Source organism: Phaenicophaeus curvirostris, chromosome 2, assembly GCF_032191515.1.
Source record: "Phaenicophaeus curvirostris isolate KB17595 chromosome 2, BPBGC_Pcur_1.0, whole genome shotgun sequence".
Lineage (NCBI taxonomy): Eukaryota > Metazoa > Chordata > Aves > Cuculiformes > Cuculidae > Phaenicophaeus > Phaenicophaeus curvirostris.
The window spans coordinates 76,676,000-76,691,957 of record NC_091393.1 but is presented as its reverse complement, the minus strand read 5'-3'; the positions used below and the strand labels follow the sequence as shown (position 1 = coordinate 76,691,957).

At 35.7% G+C, this 15,958-nt stretch overlaps 1 protein-coding gene across 2 annotated transcripts in view; it reads left to right on the top strand.

Moving 5' to 3' along the window:
- BTBD9 (BTB domain containing 9) overlaps window positions 1-15,958 on the top strand; it is a 125,984-nt gene that overhangs the window by 75,268 nt on the left and 34,758 nt on the right. For both annotated transcript variants that reach the window (XM_069852553.1, XM_069852552.1), the window contains exons 8-9: window positions 2,598-2,787; window positions 10,941-11,048. In XM_069852553.1, coding sequence (XP_069708654.1) covers window positions 2,598-2,787; window positions 10,941-11,048 — 298 coding nt within the window. The remainder of the gene's footprint in view (window positions 1-2,597; window positions 2,788-10,940; window positions 11,049-15,958) is intronic.

Below are 15,958 nucleotides of genomic sequence, written 5' to 3'. Positions count from 1 at the left end.
GAGCCTCAACATAAACATTAATTTTGACGCTTCATCCTTCTACTTGCTTTTTTTTTTAATCTAGATTTCAGTAGCTGCTTCTACCTAGAAAGCAACAATATACAGAAGATCCTTTAATGCCTATATAAAATGGATACTCAAAGAAATTCCCTTAGTACCAGGGTAGAGAGGAAGAAAAAGAATTTAAGGCAAACTTTATTTCAATGCCAGTACTCTTTATTTGCACTGTTCGTCTTTGCTTTATCCAGTTTGTTCCCAGAGAAGTACTTCTAACGCCTACCAACTACCACTCTTTAAGAGTCTGGAAATTTCTGATTGTCTGTGTTCATTAATAAGGAATCAAGAGGTTTCTAGAATAATAGTAGGGTGGATTTAGTAATTTTTTATGGGCAAACAGAGAGAGTACATTTGATAGTGCAGTAGATTTTTCAGAAACTGTTACCTTTCCGCTGCCTTGGATTATTGCTTAGCAATGAGCTTGCACTATTTTTTCCTTTCTGTTTTATGATCTGTTGGTTGATTGATGCTCGTTCTGAAAATCATGTTCCCAACACAACTAGCACAATTAGAACACAAGAGTCCTAGCACTTCATGGAAAATGTGGGCTTGCAATTAGCACTGAAATGTTATATTTATATATATATATATATATATATATAACTATATAACTAATATATAGTTATATTTCATCCATTTTCAGATGTTGTAGTATTTTAAATACATATTTTACAGACTACTATTATAAGCATGATGTTGGCTTAAAATGGTACGCTTGCATCTGTACTATACATAACTTGTTTTCTTGTGAAAATTGAAATAGTGTTGGTTGTACGTCTGTTGTATTTCTAGTGATTTTCTGCTGTTGTTGGTTTGGCTGTCTGTTATTCTTCTGATTTAGACAAATGTTTGGTAGGAGATATTGTGAATTTGGAAAACTTGTTAAAGTGATCATTGTCATTCAGATTTTTTTGGTGATTTATTTCTTCTTCTGTCTTTTAAATTGCACTACTGCATGTCCTTCATCAGAGTTGAGACACAAAATCTTAGCTTTTCGGTAAATACAGCCTGTGCAGAAAGAATTTTTTGTTATCACTTAGATAAAACAGTTGGTGCTTCTAACATTTCCCCCAAACAACCCAAAACTCAAGAGGTAACCTTGATTTCTACATGTTCAGAGGGCGTAGTTTTTCAGTCTTGTTAATACTGGTTTTTTGATAGAGAGAGAGGACAGAGAGACATATATGTATTTGAGAAGTTGAGGAGGTTAGCTAAAACCTGAGCTTTTTAGGGAAGTGCTGGAACTGACTAGGGCATCCTTGGTAGCTTTTTTATATGTTCATCTGCCATCTTACTAGAAGGTGACATTCAAAAAGCTTGGGATTCGCTCTGAATTACAAACAGAATAAAAGTACTATATTTCATAAAATGTTAACAAAGGGAAGTAATAGGTAATTCCAAAAATAAGTGTTGAAGCATTTTAAAACACTGCTGGAAAAAGGATTCTATGCACAAGAAAATACACCTCATCCTCCTTACAGCATGCTCACAGAGGAGCGGCTGTTATCATGATCTTTGAAATTGCTGAAATTATGTCAAGTTTGAACTATACTATGAATTCTGTTTGATTTAAGAGCAAGGGGAAAATTACTTCGTGTTGGATTTGAATCAGATTAAGCAGAACTAAGTAAGTATGAGAAGAGCATTCCTTTCCTTGGAAAGTTTTCTAGAAACCTACACTAATGTTAGGTATTTTGATAAAGAAGAATAACTCCCATGCAACACTTGTTTTCTTGCCAAGTATGTAATGTTCCATCATTATCCTGTTGTTTGCCCTTCCTGTTTTCAAGAGGATGGGTTCTAAGTTTCTTTTAATTCGCCCTTGGGATATTGTAATTTCTTTTTTTTGTGGTGTTTGTGCCTTTTTCCTGACTCTTGACTGAATGAGAAATAGTTCTGCACTTACTGTTCCATTTGTGTGGCAGACCTATTGGTATTTCCTTCCCTCTTGTAGTCCAATGCTTGTATTGAAGGATTTTGCAAGTACTAAAAAAGATTTTCATTTTCTGAATTATGGAGTGCAATTTCTAATCATAGAGATACTGTCAGAAGCCCCCACAGGTACATGTTGAGAACATACTCTAGAGCTGTGAGACTTAAAGCCTTGGTATCAAAGACTTTGGGTCCTGACTTCTCAGAGTTGAGATCAGTGCTTTAAAAATAAAATTTCCCGCTGATTTATCTCTTTCTCTCTCTTTTTCTCTCTCTAGTGGCATAGGTTTCGTCATGAAAAAAGAAGGGTTTTGCTGGACAACAATTTATTTCCCAATTTTATTAAAAGAGTGCTTTTCATACCACTAAGACAGACATCTGTCTGTTAATTTACCAAGCTATTCTAGTATCAGCACTATTGAAGTTATCTGTAGCACTTGATTCTGCTTCATAGTTCGTGTTAAATACAAGTTGGATTTCCTGATGTTGATCATACTTTCATCCTTTTTTTTTCTTCCCCTTATTCTTCACCAAAAATGAAGACTATTGGTATCTGAACTGTTTTCTGACTATATATATGTCTGTTGCCTTTGTGTTTTAATTCACAGTTCCCACTGAAAATGTTGCAACAATTGCAGACTGTGCCAGTGTGATTGAGGGTGTAAGCCGCAGTCGCAATGCCTTATTGAATGGAGACACAAAAAACTATGATTGGGATTCAGGGTACACGTGTCATCAGCTCGGGAGCGGAGCTATTGTAGTACAGCTAGCACAGCCCTACATGATTGGATCAATACGGTAAGAGGGTTTGTTTTTCTCTAAATAAGCAACAGAGAAACTTTTGCTGAGGACAGTTATTTTCTTTAGAACTTATGACATCTAGGAGACTAGTTTAGTAGTTGTCTTTTGGCTTCTTACTTCAGTATAATGGGCATGTTAAAATTTACATGTGTGAGTTATATGTTGGGATATGGCAGCACAATTCCAGAAAATACTACCTTTCAGAGGCATGATAATAGCAATATTCAAACTGTAAGTTAAAGGTATATGTTTATATTAAATTAGAAATTTAATTGCAGCCTCACTCAATGGTGAAATTAGGTGCAGTTCCTCATATCCAGCTCTTGGTGAAAACAGAAACTTTTATTGTAGAAAGCCATCATCTTGAGTCAGGCAGATTTCCTTTTCACTATACAGTTAGTACCTATTCTTACTTGAACATGGAATTTATAATAAAAGTACAGTAACCTGAATATTGCTTTACAGTGTTGGATTAATGAATGTGTTTAGATCTGGATTGAAGTTCATTGGGCTAATTCTACATTGAATGTTTGTATACATATGAAGAAAAAACTTCTGGCTAATATAGAAACTTTGGAAATAAATTGGGGAGTGGGATTGTTCATATATGAAGACAAAAATATTCTTGCCAACTTCGGATTCTCTGACTGTGCTGGTTTTTATGTTTAATAAAATCGGTTTTACCGACCGTGTCTTGGGATATGTTGTCAGGGACTTAATTTGCATTCTCTGTGGCAGTGGAAAAAAAAAAAGATTTCTAAAGTTAGAGTATCAGTGAGCAAAGGTTGAAACTGAGGTACTGGCTCACAACAGAGACCATATACATAGGGATGTATCGCTAGGCGCTAGCCCAGTGTTGTCCACCTGTTAGTTAACTCTTCAAACTGACTGATGAGCAAGTGAGACTTGAAAGCTTTTTTAGAACTGCCCGTTTCTGGGTTTTGTGTCTTTAGGCTTGGCTTGTGGTGTTGTTATAATGGTTATAAAACTTTGAAGATAAAGTTTAAAATCAGACATCCAGGCAGATCTCTAACCCAGCAAAAGCACTGTTTTGTCTGTAAACTAGCAAGAGATGTTATGCATTATGCAAGTCTGACATTGTTCTCACTGTGTGAAACAAGCAGAATAAATACAGTTGGCAGCTTTCCACCACACTCAATGTTTTATGCTTTTGAGTTTGTTGTTTTTTAATGTTCAATTAAGTAATGCATCTCAAGTAGGAAACCAGGAAGACACAGTGCTCGGATTTCTTAAAAGTGGTAATTGGAAATGTAATTACATCATTTTCATGCCACTTCAAACTTAAATTTGAGTAGCAGCAGAAGCTTTGGCCACATGAAGGAGTAAGAGAAGAATGTATTGACTAAAATGCATAGTTTCTCAGTTCATAGTCTCTTACCATTTTCTGCTATATTTCAATTGGTCAATCATAGCAACTTTTCAAGTTACTGCAAAAAAATTGACTTTTCTGTATTAAATACTATTGTAGTGTTTATTCCTGAGCAGGAGATTTTTCATAAGTCTCACTATTTAGTGTATTTGGTGAACCTGGCTTTTGGTTGCCAAGAAATGATAATTGTGTAATTGACAAGTGTGTAGAGCAAATTATATATATATATAAAAACATATAAATAAATATATATAAACATATAAATATATATAAATATATATAAAAATAGATAAAAGTATAGACATATAAATATATACATATATATATAAATAACGCTGCTTAAAAGTAATATGATTTTCGTATGTCATGTGGTATTGCATCAGAATCTGATCTTTCTTTGTCAGCTTCCTACAAGTGTAGTACAAACAAGCTTATCTTAAAAAAACAACAATAAACATCATCATCTAGGGTATATTCTGACAGAGGACACTACCTCCATTGCCTAGAGACAGAAAAGGTAGCACTATATCATCTTTTCCTTTTTGTGTTCTGCCTAGAAGAACAAGTGTTTTGAGTTGCAGCCACATCTGTTGCACATCATAGATGGCCAAGGGAAAGATGCCTTTTCAAGTGGGGAAGTGAGGTTTCACAAAGTAGCAGCTACAGCTTTAGCAAGCAAGGGTCTAGAACACGTCCTGTACTGTGCAACACTAAAGATGGTGACAATTGTCTCTTTACTTAGCACCAGGAAATCTGTGACTGGTACAGAAATCAATTTGCATATAAGCATAGATTACAGCAAAAAGTCTTAATATTTCATCTTAATGAAAGCAAGAATTTTCTTGGACAGAGTTTCTTCCACAACTGATTGAACTGTATTCATTGCCTGTTTTCCTGCTGTTTGCTTGCTTGAAAACTCCCTTGATCTCACACTCGCACCCAAGAGAAAAAAAATTCTCGAAGCGTTTTGTTTAGGCTAGCTGTACACCGTGACTGCAGAATAACATGAATTGCTGTAACCCAGAAGGTGAGTCATTAGACCTGTGGCTTTGAATTCTAAGTGAATAATTAGGAATTAAAGTATGTATCTTTTAAGTTGAGAGACGTGAATGTGCCGTTAAACATATTTCAATCAGAAAGAGTAAATACGTAAGGATGGTAGATGCTTTTAGTCTATAGAAATTGGAATACCACTGGAGAGAGCCTCAAGTCAGAACATGTTACCATGGCAACTAAATTCTGAGTATGAAGAACTCTTGGTACTCAAATATGCATTAGAAAAGCATAGGGATCTTGCTGTTTAAGGAGTATGTCTTGTATGCATGTTTTCTGAAAAATTCATCCCATTGTTTTAGCATCTTTAAACCATACAGGTGTAAAAGGACTTGAAGACATTTAGCCCAGCCTGTTTTTCAAAGCCAAGTCAGCTATGAAGACAGACCATCCTACTCAAGGCTCTATGTAGTCAGGTCTTGAAAACCTCAAAGGAAGGAAGTTCCACAATTTCTCTGGGTAGCCTGTTCCAATATTTAATTATCCTTACAGTGTACTTTTTTTCCTTTTCATGCAGCTTATGTTTTCCTATGCCTCTATTTCATCTGGAATGTCCTGTTTCAATTTTTGAATGTCATCTTTTTTTTTTCACATTGTGCACCTCAGTGAAGAGTCTGCCTCAGTTTTTTTGATAACCCGCTCTCACATATTGAAAACTGCTGTTCCGTTCCTCCACAACCCCAAACCTTCTTAGACTAAATAAGCCAATTCCTCAGCCTCTTGCACAGTGCATGTGCTCCAACCTCCAGGCCATCTTGATATTCCTCTGCTGGACTTGCTCATATCAGTGTTGTATTTGAGTACAAAATGGGATGCAGTATGCCAGGTGTGACCTAACAAGTGTAAAATAGAGGAACATAATCTTCCCCATGTTCTGCTGGCTTGGTTCCTGTTGCTACAGCTCCATATGCTTCTAGCCTTCATTGCTGAGAAGGGACACAGGCAACTAATGGCATCTTCTCTTCAACAGGACTTGCATGTCTTTTTAGCACAGTCAGCATTTACAACTGCAGTGGATTAGCCTGTATGAGGTACAGGATTTTACTTTTGATCTTGTTGAATTTCATGAGATTCTTTTTTTTTTTCCCATGCCTTTAGTCTTCCCAGAGGCTGCCAATCAGTCCTCCTGAATATCAGTCATACTCTGGAGTATACTGATTGCAACCCACAATGTGCTGCCGTCCACAAGCTTGATGAGGTCTTATTCCACCTACTTGTCCTTGTGTTGATATAAAGATATTAAACAGGGTAATAGCCGATATGCAGGAATTTTGTCTCCTTTATAGAATCCTGCAGTAAGATTGGTTTCCTGAAAGAAAACTATTGAAACACAAATATCTATACCAAATGAAAGGGCATGGGGAAAAGAAACAAATCAGAGGCAAAATTACAAAGACAATTGTATAAAAATACTCTTTCCATACGGTTTGGGGTTTTCTTTCTTCTTCCCCATCTTTTAACAGGTTTTGCTACCTCACATTTTAATTTCTGTCCTTCAGGTTTCTATGAGTATGCAAGTAGTTTATTCACACAATGCTATCATATATTTCCACTGTATGTGGTAACTACTGACTTCATAGTGTTCTGGAAGCGGGTATCATCCTGTCATATGCATGAGTATTGTTTGGTATTCTGCTAACACCTTGAGTGTGTATAGTCATAACACAGTCTGAATGAAACTGCTGATGTATATTTTTTTTTCAGAAACACAAAGTGAGCAGAGCAGCACAGAATGTTTATATAAATGCAGAACAATCAATCACAGGGAAACACATGACATGTAGGGAAATACTGTTAAAAGTACTGCAGTGAGTTTTGATGTTACAGGTAGCCAGTATAAGCAATTTCGTACATGTGTAATGTGAAATCTTATTAGCGTTTGAAAAGCCTTTATTTTATAAAATAAGATATTTTCAATGTGTGACATAAATAACAGTACCAAATTAGATGATTAATATGGTAGGATGTTAGATACCCAGAGAAGCAGCATGTGAGAAATATATTTAAATCTCACAGTGTTGCAGGGAGGGAGCTGGATAAAGCTCCATTTCATTTTTTTTCTTCCCAATCCTGAAGGGATATCTTACTAACAACATCTAATTTAGCTTTTTATTCTAATATGGAGAGTTGTAGGAACATGGGCAATTTTACTATAAGTAGATGCATTTCCAATGAGCATAATTCTGACTTTTTAAGTGTAATATTCTCCTTCTGTCATTTAATGTACATCCTAGGAAAACATAGCTTATCTACAAAAGTTTAGCCTGGTAGTTTGCCTAGAATGTGATTCAAAGATTACCGTCCCTGGCAAAAAATGTGGCCGTTGTCCTCAGTGTGCATTGGTGAATATTCATGTAATCACTTGAAAGTTTTTCACTCCTTATCCAGAAATGCATTTCAGGCAGAATAAATTTCAAATGGGTTCCGTCATCAGTCTCCCTCCCCAGTCTCTCCTAGAAAAGCTACTGCAGGGAGGTGAAGAACTTCTTTTTTTTTTTTCTTTCATGAGTCCCAAAGAAACAAATACTTACATTTAACATTCATGCTAAGTCACTTTGGGAAAGATTCTGCCAACTTTAATTCACTCATTGTTTGGTTTGTAATAATTCCAAGCCATATGCTTTATAAAACCTATTTAACTTGAGCTGGGTTTATTCTTAAAAGGAATATATATGTCCTGTTAGCCTTTTGCTCTAGAGCCAAGTCAGTTGTGTTTTAATTACAGCATTGTTAGTTGAAATTACAGTCAGCACTGGGCTTCTGATGCTGAAACTTTTGATCATAGGTTTGAAAACAAAGATCAAGGAAACACCACTGAGCTTCCATGATGAAAAGGATCCTATTGTAAAGCATAATTGGCTACATTTTAATAGACCTTTTATATGAAAACAAATATATGTATGTTTGTGCTTTCCCTCTTTTTATAATTTATAAGACTTGTTTTAAATATAAATGTTAAATTGGTTCAGGATATTTTGATTATTAGTAGTTATCAAATCCAGGATCTTAACCCACAAACTTATTTTTAATTACTTTTTTTAACAGAAAGAAATAGTTTCATTTGGTCTTTTCACTATCTGGAGAACTTCAAGCTGTAGAAAAGCAGAATGGGGAGGATCTGATGAAGCAGTGGTTGGTTTTGTTTTGGGGGATGGGACTTTAAGTCATGCCACAGGCAACTATTCTTATTTTTTACTAAGTCATCTCTGAATTTTTTAATTTGCAAATACACGGTATTAGTATGTGCTGAAAGGCTTCTGTTAAAACTGTTTTATTTTAGCTTCTTAAAGCTGTTTTGGTAGCTTATTATTTTTCACAATATTAATGAGGTGAATTCAAGTTGAGAACACCTAGGGAGTTTGTTTTAAATCAGCTCGTCCAGTAGACCTGATTGCTCTTTTAATACTGGGATTCCAAAACTGGAAATAAAGAGCCAAACTAGATTGTTTTGTTAAGAATGTTATAGCACTCGTTTTTAGAGCAGAGTCAGACACACATTCCTTCATAATCAAATTCTGAAGACGGTCTAGCTTCTACTTGGGACATCATCTCTCTGTAAGAGGAAGGATTATGCATTTGGCAACTGCCTGGGTCATTTTCCTCCTCTAGCAGTATTGGCGTGTTTGAAGTGTTTACAGGGAGCAATGATTTTTGCAGTTATATTCCTTGCAGCAGAGGTAGCAGCTGAAAGCCAGAAAAACTTTCTGAATTGGAAGAAAGGCATTTGTATTATAGAACTTGGACATTCTTCTGAAAGGTGATTAAAGAGAGTCAGCTTGAAATTCTGTGCCTGCTGAAGTCTGTAGTGTAGCACAAGTTCTTTTTCTATATATCTCTGCTATTTGCTTTGACAATCAATGGATCCTTATCTATTGCACTTTGTAAAATGTGGATCTGTAGATGTTCTTCCTCATAGCTGGAAAAAGAACCCAGGTTAGCTACATTATGTGGCTTTCATGGTTCTTTGTGGTTGTAGTAATTCTCATTTAGAATAGAATAGATAGAATGTTATGGTTGAAAGGGACCTACAATGATCTAGGTCATCGTTGCAGTTACAGCTGTTCTGGACAGGTAGTTGTGCTTTGGTTATTTGATTAGAGCAGGATCATTTGGTTCTGTAACAAATGGTCAGATTTAAGCATTAATCCTAGTAAGTGTTAGCTAACTTTGACAAAAAACTTGAGGATCAAGAGATGACAGCAGTTGTTAACAGTCAACATACTGCAGCAGAGTATTTGTTTTCTGTTGGTGTATTGAATAAAGGTTCAGAAAATAAGAGTTTTAACAAAAATAATATCAACAGAATTATTTTAATGACACACATAATGTGAATTGCTCACTTAGAATATTGCAATAAAAAACCTGCCTCCAGTCACCTGTAACAAAAACAGAAAATATTTTTAAAATATTGGGTTTGATATCATATTTGCCATTGAGTTTGTATGAAAACAATAAGAACAGCAGTTAATTTTTCTAAATTTTACCCTGCTAATCAGTGGAATGACACTAGCTAATGGTTTTATGTAAAATGTAGGCAAACCCATATCCATTAATCAGAATATGGACAACATTTAATGAAACTGCAGAAATCTCTGCCTGTGTTCTGGCCAGTTTGTTCCCCCTGTAAGTTGTGGAAATACCCTTTTGTCCTTTGTGGATGCTTTGCTGGAAAAAAAAAAAAAGATACTCCATATTGGTTCACAAACGTGCTGGATGGAATTATTTTTTGGTTTTTGCTAAAGAAGGCATTATCTACTGACAATTTTTCCTAGGTACACATATCTCAAACCCATCCACTAAGAGGGAGAGGAGAAGCAAGGTTTTTGGTTTTGTTTTAATTCATGTCCTTAGAAATAAAATGAAATTGAGGAATGATGTTGAGGTTTCAAGTATCTGTTACAAAAGGAAGATAATACCCATATAAAGAGAAGGAGTATAGAGGACACAGCATTTGCAAGATGTGTTTTTTTCAGTATGATATACTTAAGTTAAATCACATCCTTGATGCTTTAGCTCTTCCTCTCTGTGAGATGTATGGAAATTGAAGACTTTTCAATATGTCATTTGATGCCCTTTCTGAAGAGCTGCGTGTTTGTTATAATGAGTGTGGAATGAGTCCTTTATCTCTATTTTTTCCTTTTTCTTCTTCTATCTTTTTAGCAATTTGATAAACAATTCAGTGTCTTTTTCCTCATATTACGATAAACCACGACTGGGAATTGCCATTTTCCTGCTTGTGGTTTTTTTAATATTTCTGATGTATTTCCCGAAAAAAGAGAATACAGTTAAGAGGACAATGCAGTGTTTTTAGTCATCAAAATCTTTTTTCTTTCTCCTCTTAAGCTGACCTTTCTAAGCACATCTTTGATTCAATTTTAAAGCAGGCAATGCCACATGCCAAAGAAATTAGTTAATTTATTGATTTTAAAATAAATTTAAAATAATTGGATAAATTTAATAGATTAATGTTTATAAGATGGTGGTTATAAGCCTGTAAGTTTATACTGGCCTTAGGATGGCACAAATAGAGACACTTAAGTTTGAGATTACAGAAACAGTAAAAACCTTGCTAAGTGTTAGAAGCACATTCCAAAAGAAACAGTGAAATTAAAAAACTACTCTAGATGAGGAAATAAAGGACTGAAAATCTTAAGGAGCTTGGTATAATGTTTGTTCTATTATCACTCAACAATTTCTCCCTACTTAGGTTGCTACTTTGGGACTGCGATGATCGGAGCTACAGCTACTACATTGAGGTTTCAACAAATCAGCAGCAGTGGACTATGGTGGCTGATTGCACAAAAATTTCCTGCAAGTGAGTTTAATTTTTTCCACTTATTTACACAAGTCAGAACTGGAAAACTTTTTTTTTTTTAATCCTTTCATTCAGTACTTACATAGGTAACTCTCTAACTGTGAAAAGAATAGTCATTGCATAACCTGTAGATTACTAGCTACAGACCCTTGTAAATACAGTTTTAGGAGGTAGCATCTTCTAGTGTGGCTAAATATCTAGGCTTTCAAACCAGAATCGGGTTCTGAAGATCCACATCAGTACTAGATCATCAAACAATCAGTTTGTTCATTGTCAGAAGTAGTGTGTTTATATATATATAAATGCTTTGTATGATATTTGAAGGGGATGGGAAGAGAGAGGGTAGGGACCAAATCGTAATGGATCAACCAAAGCTTGGCTTTGTTCAAAAGCACAGTAATTCACCTGTATGCACAGACCACTTTGGTTTTGAACAGGAGCATTCCATAGAAAAAATGTTTCTTAAAATCAGATAAAAAAAGAGAGAAAAAATGTTTTATTTTTGTTGGTATACTTAAATCAGGAGAAATTGGGCATGAATACTCTCTACGTGTGTACTCTTCGTTGTCTTTTCTGTAGTTATTTCATCTGCTGATAAATCCCACTCTTCTAGTACAGAAGCGTAATTCAGTGTTGATAGATTTCTTGAAACATTTGGTAGACATAATTCCAAGTAAAGAATGACCTAGATACTTGTCATCTGAAAATATAGACTGCAAGTTCATATGTTACATATCCAATAGCCAGGTATGCCCAGCATTTAGTGAATGTTTTAAGGATATGATCTCCTGGCTGATCCCCAGGGAAGCTCAGACTTATAAAAATCTTATTTCCCTGCTTTTCCACTTTCCATAAGATATGCTTTCTTTCCTGGGATAAAATTGAAGTCATCAACTCATGTGGGGTCAGCCGCCACCCAGCCTGTATTTGTGCCAACCAAAACAAAATTGATTTTACAAATTCAGAGATGCATCTCAGTTTGTCACATCAGGCAGGAGAGTTATTCAGTGCTTCCTGGCAACACTGCTAATACACGTTTCTCTAAAGTTTATATTCCATCTTTTAACAAATAGTGCAATTCAACTTGTTACAATGCTATCTAGACATATTGGTGAAGGAGAACTTGACACATCCTTTCACTGCCTGGAAAGGACAGGGTATTGATGAGCAGAAAACTTGCGTTCTGCCTGCAGGCCTGGAGAAAGAGTCAAAGAGATTTACTCATTCTCAAAGGCATCTCAGCATAATAGATAAAATTAATCTTTTTGTCTGCCTCCAACAGTGAGAGCAGTAAAAGACTGAAACCACAAAAGAGAGAGACACTCGGAATCAGAATCAGAATCTTTTTGCACTTTTATAATTGTGCGTTTTGATACTAATAGCCTATAACACTCAGAAGGATTCCTTGCTTAACTATACACAGTGGAGATGAAACTGCTGGTTGACTGCCCAGTTCAAGTATCTACTCAATATGTTCAAACTACACCTTTTTTAAAGCCTTAACCTTGGGTAAGTATGAGTGAATGCCTGAAACAAAGACAACTGCTTCTCATAGTATACTTCAAGATTGTGATTCAAAACATAGGTGCTCAGGAAGTTCTCAAAGCCATGGCTGCAGGAACTGTTTTCATGTAGATTAGAGAACTGTGTTAGAAAATTGTAAGGAAAAAGTATCAAAGTTGAAAAATCTTACTTCTCTTCGAAACTTTTCTGTCCTCTGCAGATACATTTAAATAATGTATGATCTGTAATTGAGATAAGTTGAAAGGTTTGCGGCCTTCCACATACCCTCTTCAGTTTTCAGGTGATTTCTTTGCATTTAGTGGCATTTTTTTCATGTTCAGTTTCAGTCTCCTGTCCTTTATGATCAGCAGATCTTCTGTGTTTACTATATTGCAGTTGACTCCAGAAAAATATCTCACTCGCGTTTCTGTGTAGGATATGCTGCGTCAGTAAGTGAAGGTGGAGGGCATTAAGACTTCGGAGAATTTCACAGGGGCCCACATTTGAAGAGAGAGAAAACTTGCAATGAGAAAATGTACTTTGCTATTATTATTCTCTATTAATTTTCCTGTCTTCAAAGACATGTGGATAAGAGTTGTTTCCTTTGCTGTTTGCTGCCTTGCTTTCTGTCTACACAGTCTTTCAATAGTGTTACAGTCCTTTGTGGAAGTTATTAGTGTACTGTCTCACAAGTGTCATGTGAGTTCTCCAAATCGTTCTGCTGAATCAGTGGCACAAGGGATAGGATGAACCATAAAGGCAGCAAACAGATCTCATCAGACACCTTTGATCAGTAAGTGGCGAACAAAACGATGAGGAAGAAAATTTAATTGTTTAAACAACATGTATTGAGTTTGGCAGTCCACTGAAGCACAAACTTCCTTTTTAAACTATCAGTATGCTGCTTTTAGTTGTTTTTATGGTATTTTTTCATGTAGTATTTTGTGTAAATTAATAATTCAATGCTCAAAGCTAGGAACCGACAGGCTACTTCTAACCTCCTCCCAGTTTTAAAAGGCTGAAGACAGAAACTGGGCGTCTGTTATCTTCACAGGGGAAGCTTGCATACCCTCCCCAAGTGGGAGCCAATTAATGCATACCAGTTATGTAATTGTCAATTTTCAAATGCTCTATGGAGGCTATTTTTTTTTACAATAGGCTGTTTTTCTCTACACAGTATTGACAGTAATGAAAAACAGCCATGTCCTGTTCCAGTTTTTTAAAACATTTATCATAAATGAGCTTGAGCCTGTTAGTGTTGAACGAGAGACCTATACTCGTTAGAAGAATTTTCTGACAGAGTCTGAAAGTCAAATGAAAAACAGAAGATACCAAAGGCCAGTAGGAGTCAGACCTTGGAGTTAATGACACTTTTGATAAAATAAACTCTGTAAAGACAAATATGAAACAGGCTGTCATGAGAGATATCAGCTCAATATCATTCTTTAAAGCTCTCTTTTGTAGTTATTGTGAAACAGATCTAATCCATTGGCAACAGATGTACTATGTTCAGTTCCCCAGTAGCAAAAAAGGATGTAATACTCTGATAGAATTTGAGAGACCATAAATATTATTTACTGATGGGCTGTGCTAAGGCCATTGGTATCAACTGTCTCTGTGGCTGGTTTGGGACAGTTTTATGATTTTCTTGTGGAGGGCATGACTTCATTTTTAGAGGTTTATAACATAGTGCACTCCCCACCCCTGCTGGACTCCTGTTTGTTATTCAGAGTATACTGTTGTTATGATAAATGTTTAGAAACTTCCAAACTTAATTTCACATTTCCATTGGTCATTATCTTTTTATTATATAATAGCTGTTAACCTTGAGGTTTACAGCTCTTGTTCAGTGCTTCATATTTCTATCCTGTGATGTACTACGTGCATTTCCAGTTTTCAGGCACTGCTGTATTTCCTTTGATAATAAATCAGAGATAAAGAACACCTATAGATCTCAGTCATGCGCTTAACGATTCTTAACTGTTTTCCGGATGTACAGTATAGTGTTTTCCATGTTCTAAGGACTTTAAGTGAGCAAATACTTTACTTTACACTGTACTAGTGGCAACTCAATTTTGGATTTTTTTTTCTGCATATACTTTTGTGAAACCAGGATAATCTTTATCATAATATGATTATTTTGCTATAGAGGTAATATTTGGATTGTGTCGAAACCTTTCCTTGTAACCGCACATGGCGCGTTACGTACTCTTACATGTGGTTCCTTATACTTAGCTAAAAACATGGCAGCATTTTTTCCTATCCTCTAGTTCTTCCACTTTGCTGCATGATCCCATCTCTAGAATTTCCTCACATGCATTTTCATCCATCATTCTTCCCGTTAACCACTTTCATTGGACTGTTCACTCTCATAATAAAACATTCCAAATATTTGTCAGATCTCTCTTCTTTTTAACTACCTGCATGCTCACATCACTTTCCCTGTTGCTTCCCATCAGTACTGCGTGCATCTGCTATCCCTAGAATGAGAAAATAATGAATAATGTTTCTCCTTGTTTTTGTAATTCTGTCTCACACTTGAGCTCGCAATTGATGGGCTGGAACAGGTAAAAAGAACTGCTCCTTGTACCTGTTGTGTCAAACAGGGTATTTTGACCACACTTCAACCTATTCTACATGAAGTTAATTTCACAGCAGAACTGTTCTTGTCAAAGAACAGCTGTTCTCGCTCTTCTGTCAAATAGAGTACATTTTGACCCCAGTTCCTCCTATTTTATGTGAAGCAAAATTCACAGCAACTCTGTGAAATCTAAATGCCTGTTTGAGAGTTGCCAAGCTCAGTGTAGGCACACTGATACAATACAAAGATGAAATATATTCAAGCAAGATGTCTGGGAAATTGCTACATTGCTAAGCTCAATTTCAAGTCTTACTTTGCAAAAATAAACTGAGGGTTCTCATTAATCTATTCGTTATGCTGCTAGTAATACCTACTGGAGCAAGTCAGACAGACATAAAGGGTTACTTGGTGTAATTATTGAGATGAAAAGCCTTGAACGATAGAGGCATTGAAGTAAGTATTTTTCCTTGTGTTTATATCCTCACATTTTGAAATATTCTAATAAAGGAAAAGAAGAAAGAGGCTCCAGCTTCACAGACCTGCCTTATTAAGCACAAAGAATTAAGATTTCATGGAGAGAAACCAGATTTGTGTTCCATTTCAGAGCTTTGGGAGCCTCTGAGAAGTGTGAAAACTGCATCTAGCATTTCATTTGCTAGCCTTTATTTTAGCTGAGCCTAGTTTGATTGTAAAAAAACTTCTTTTAAATTACGTTTTTTAATGGTGCTTTGCAATCACAAGAAGGTTTTCGAATTGTTTGTTTATCTTTTCTTTTTTTCCACTTCTGCTTTCAGTTCCTTGTTGTTACTTTGCAGTCTCAAATATT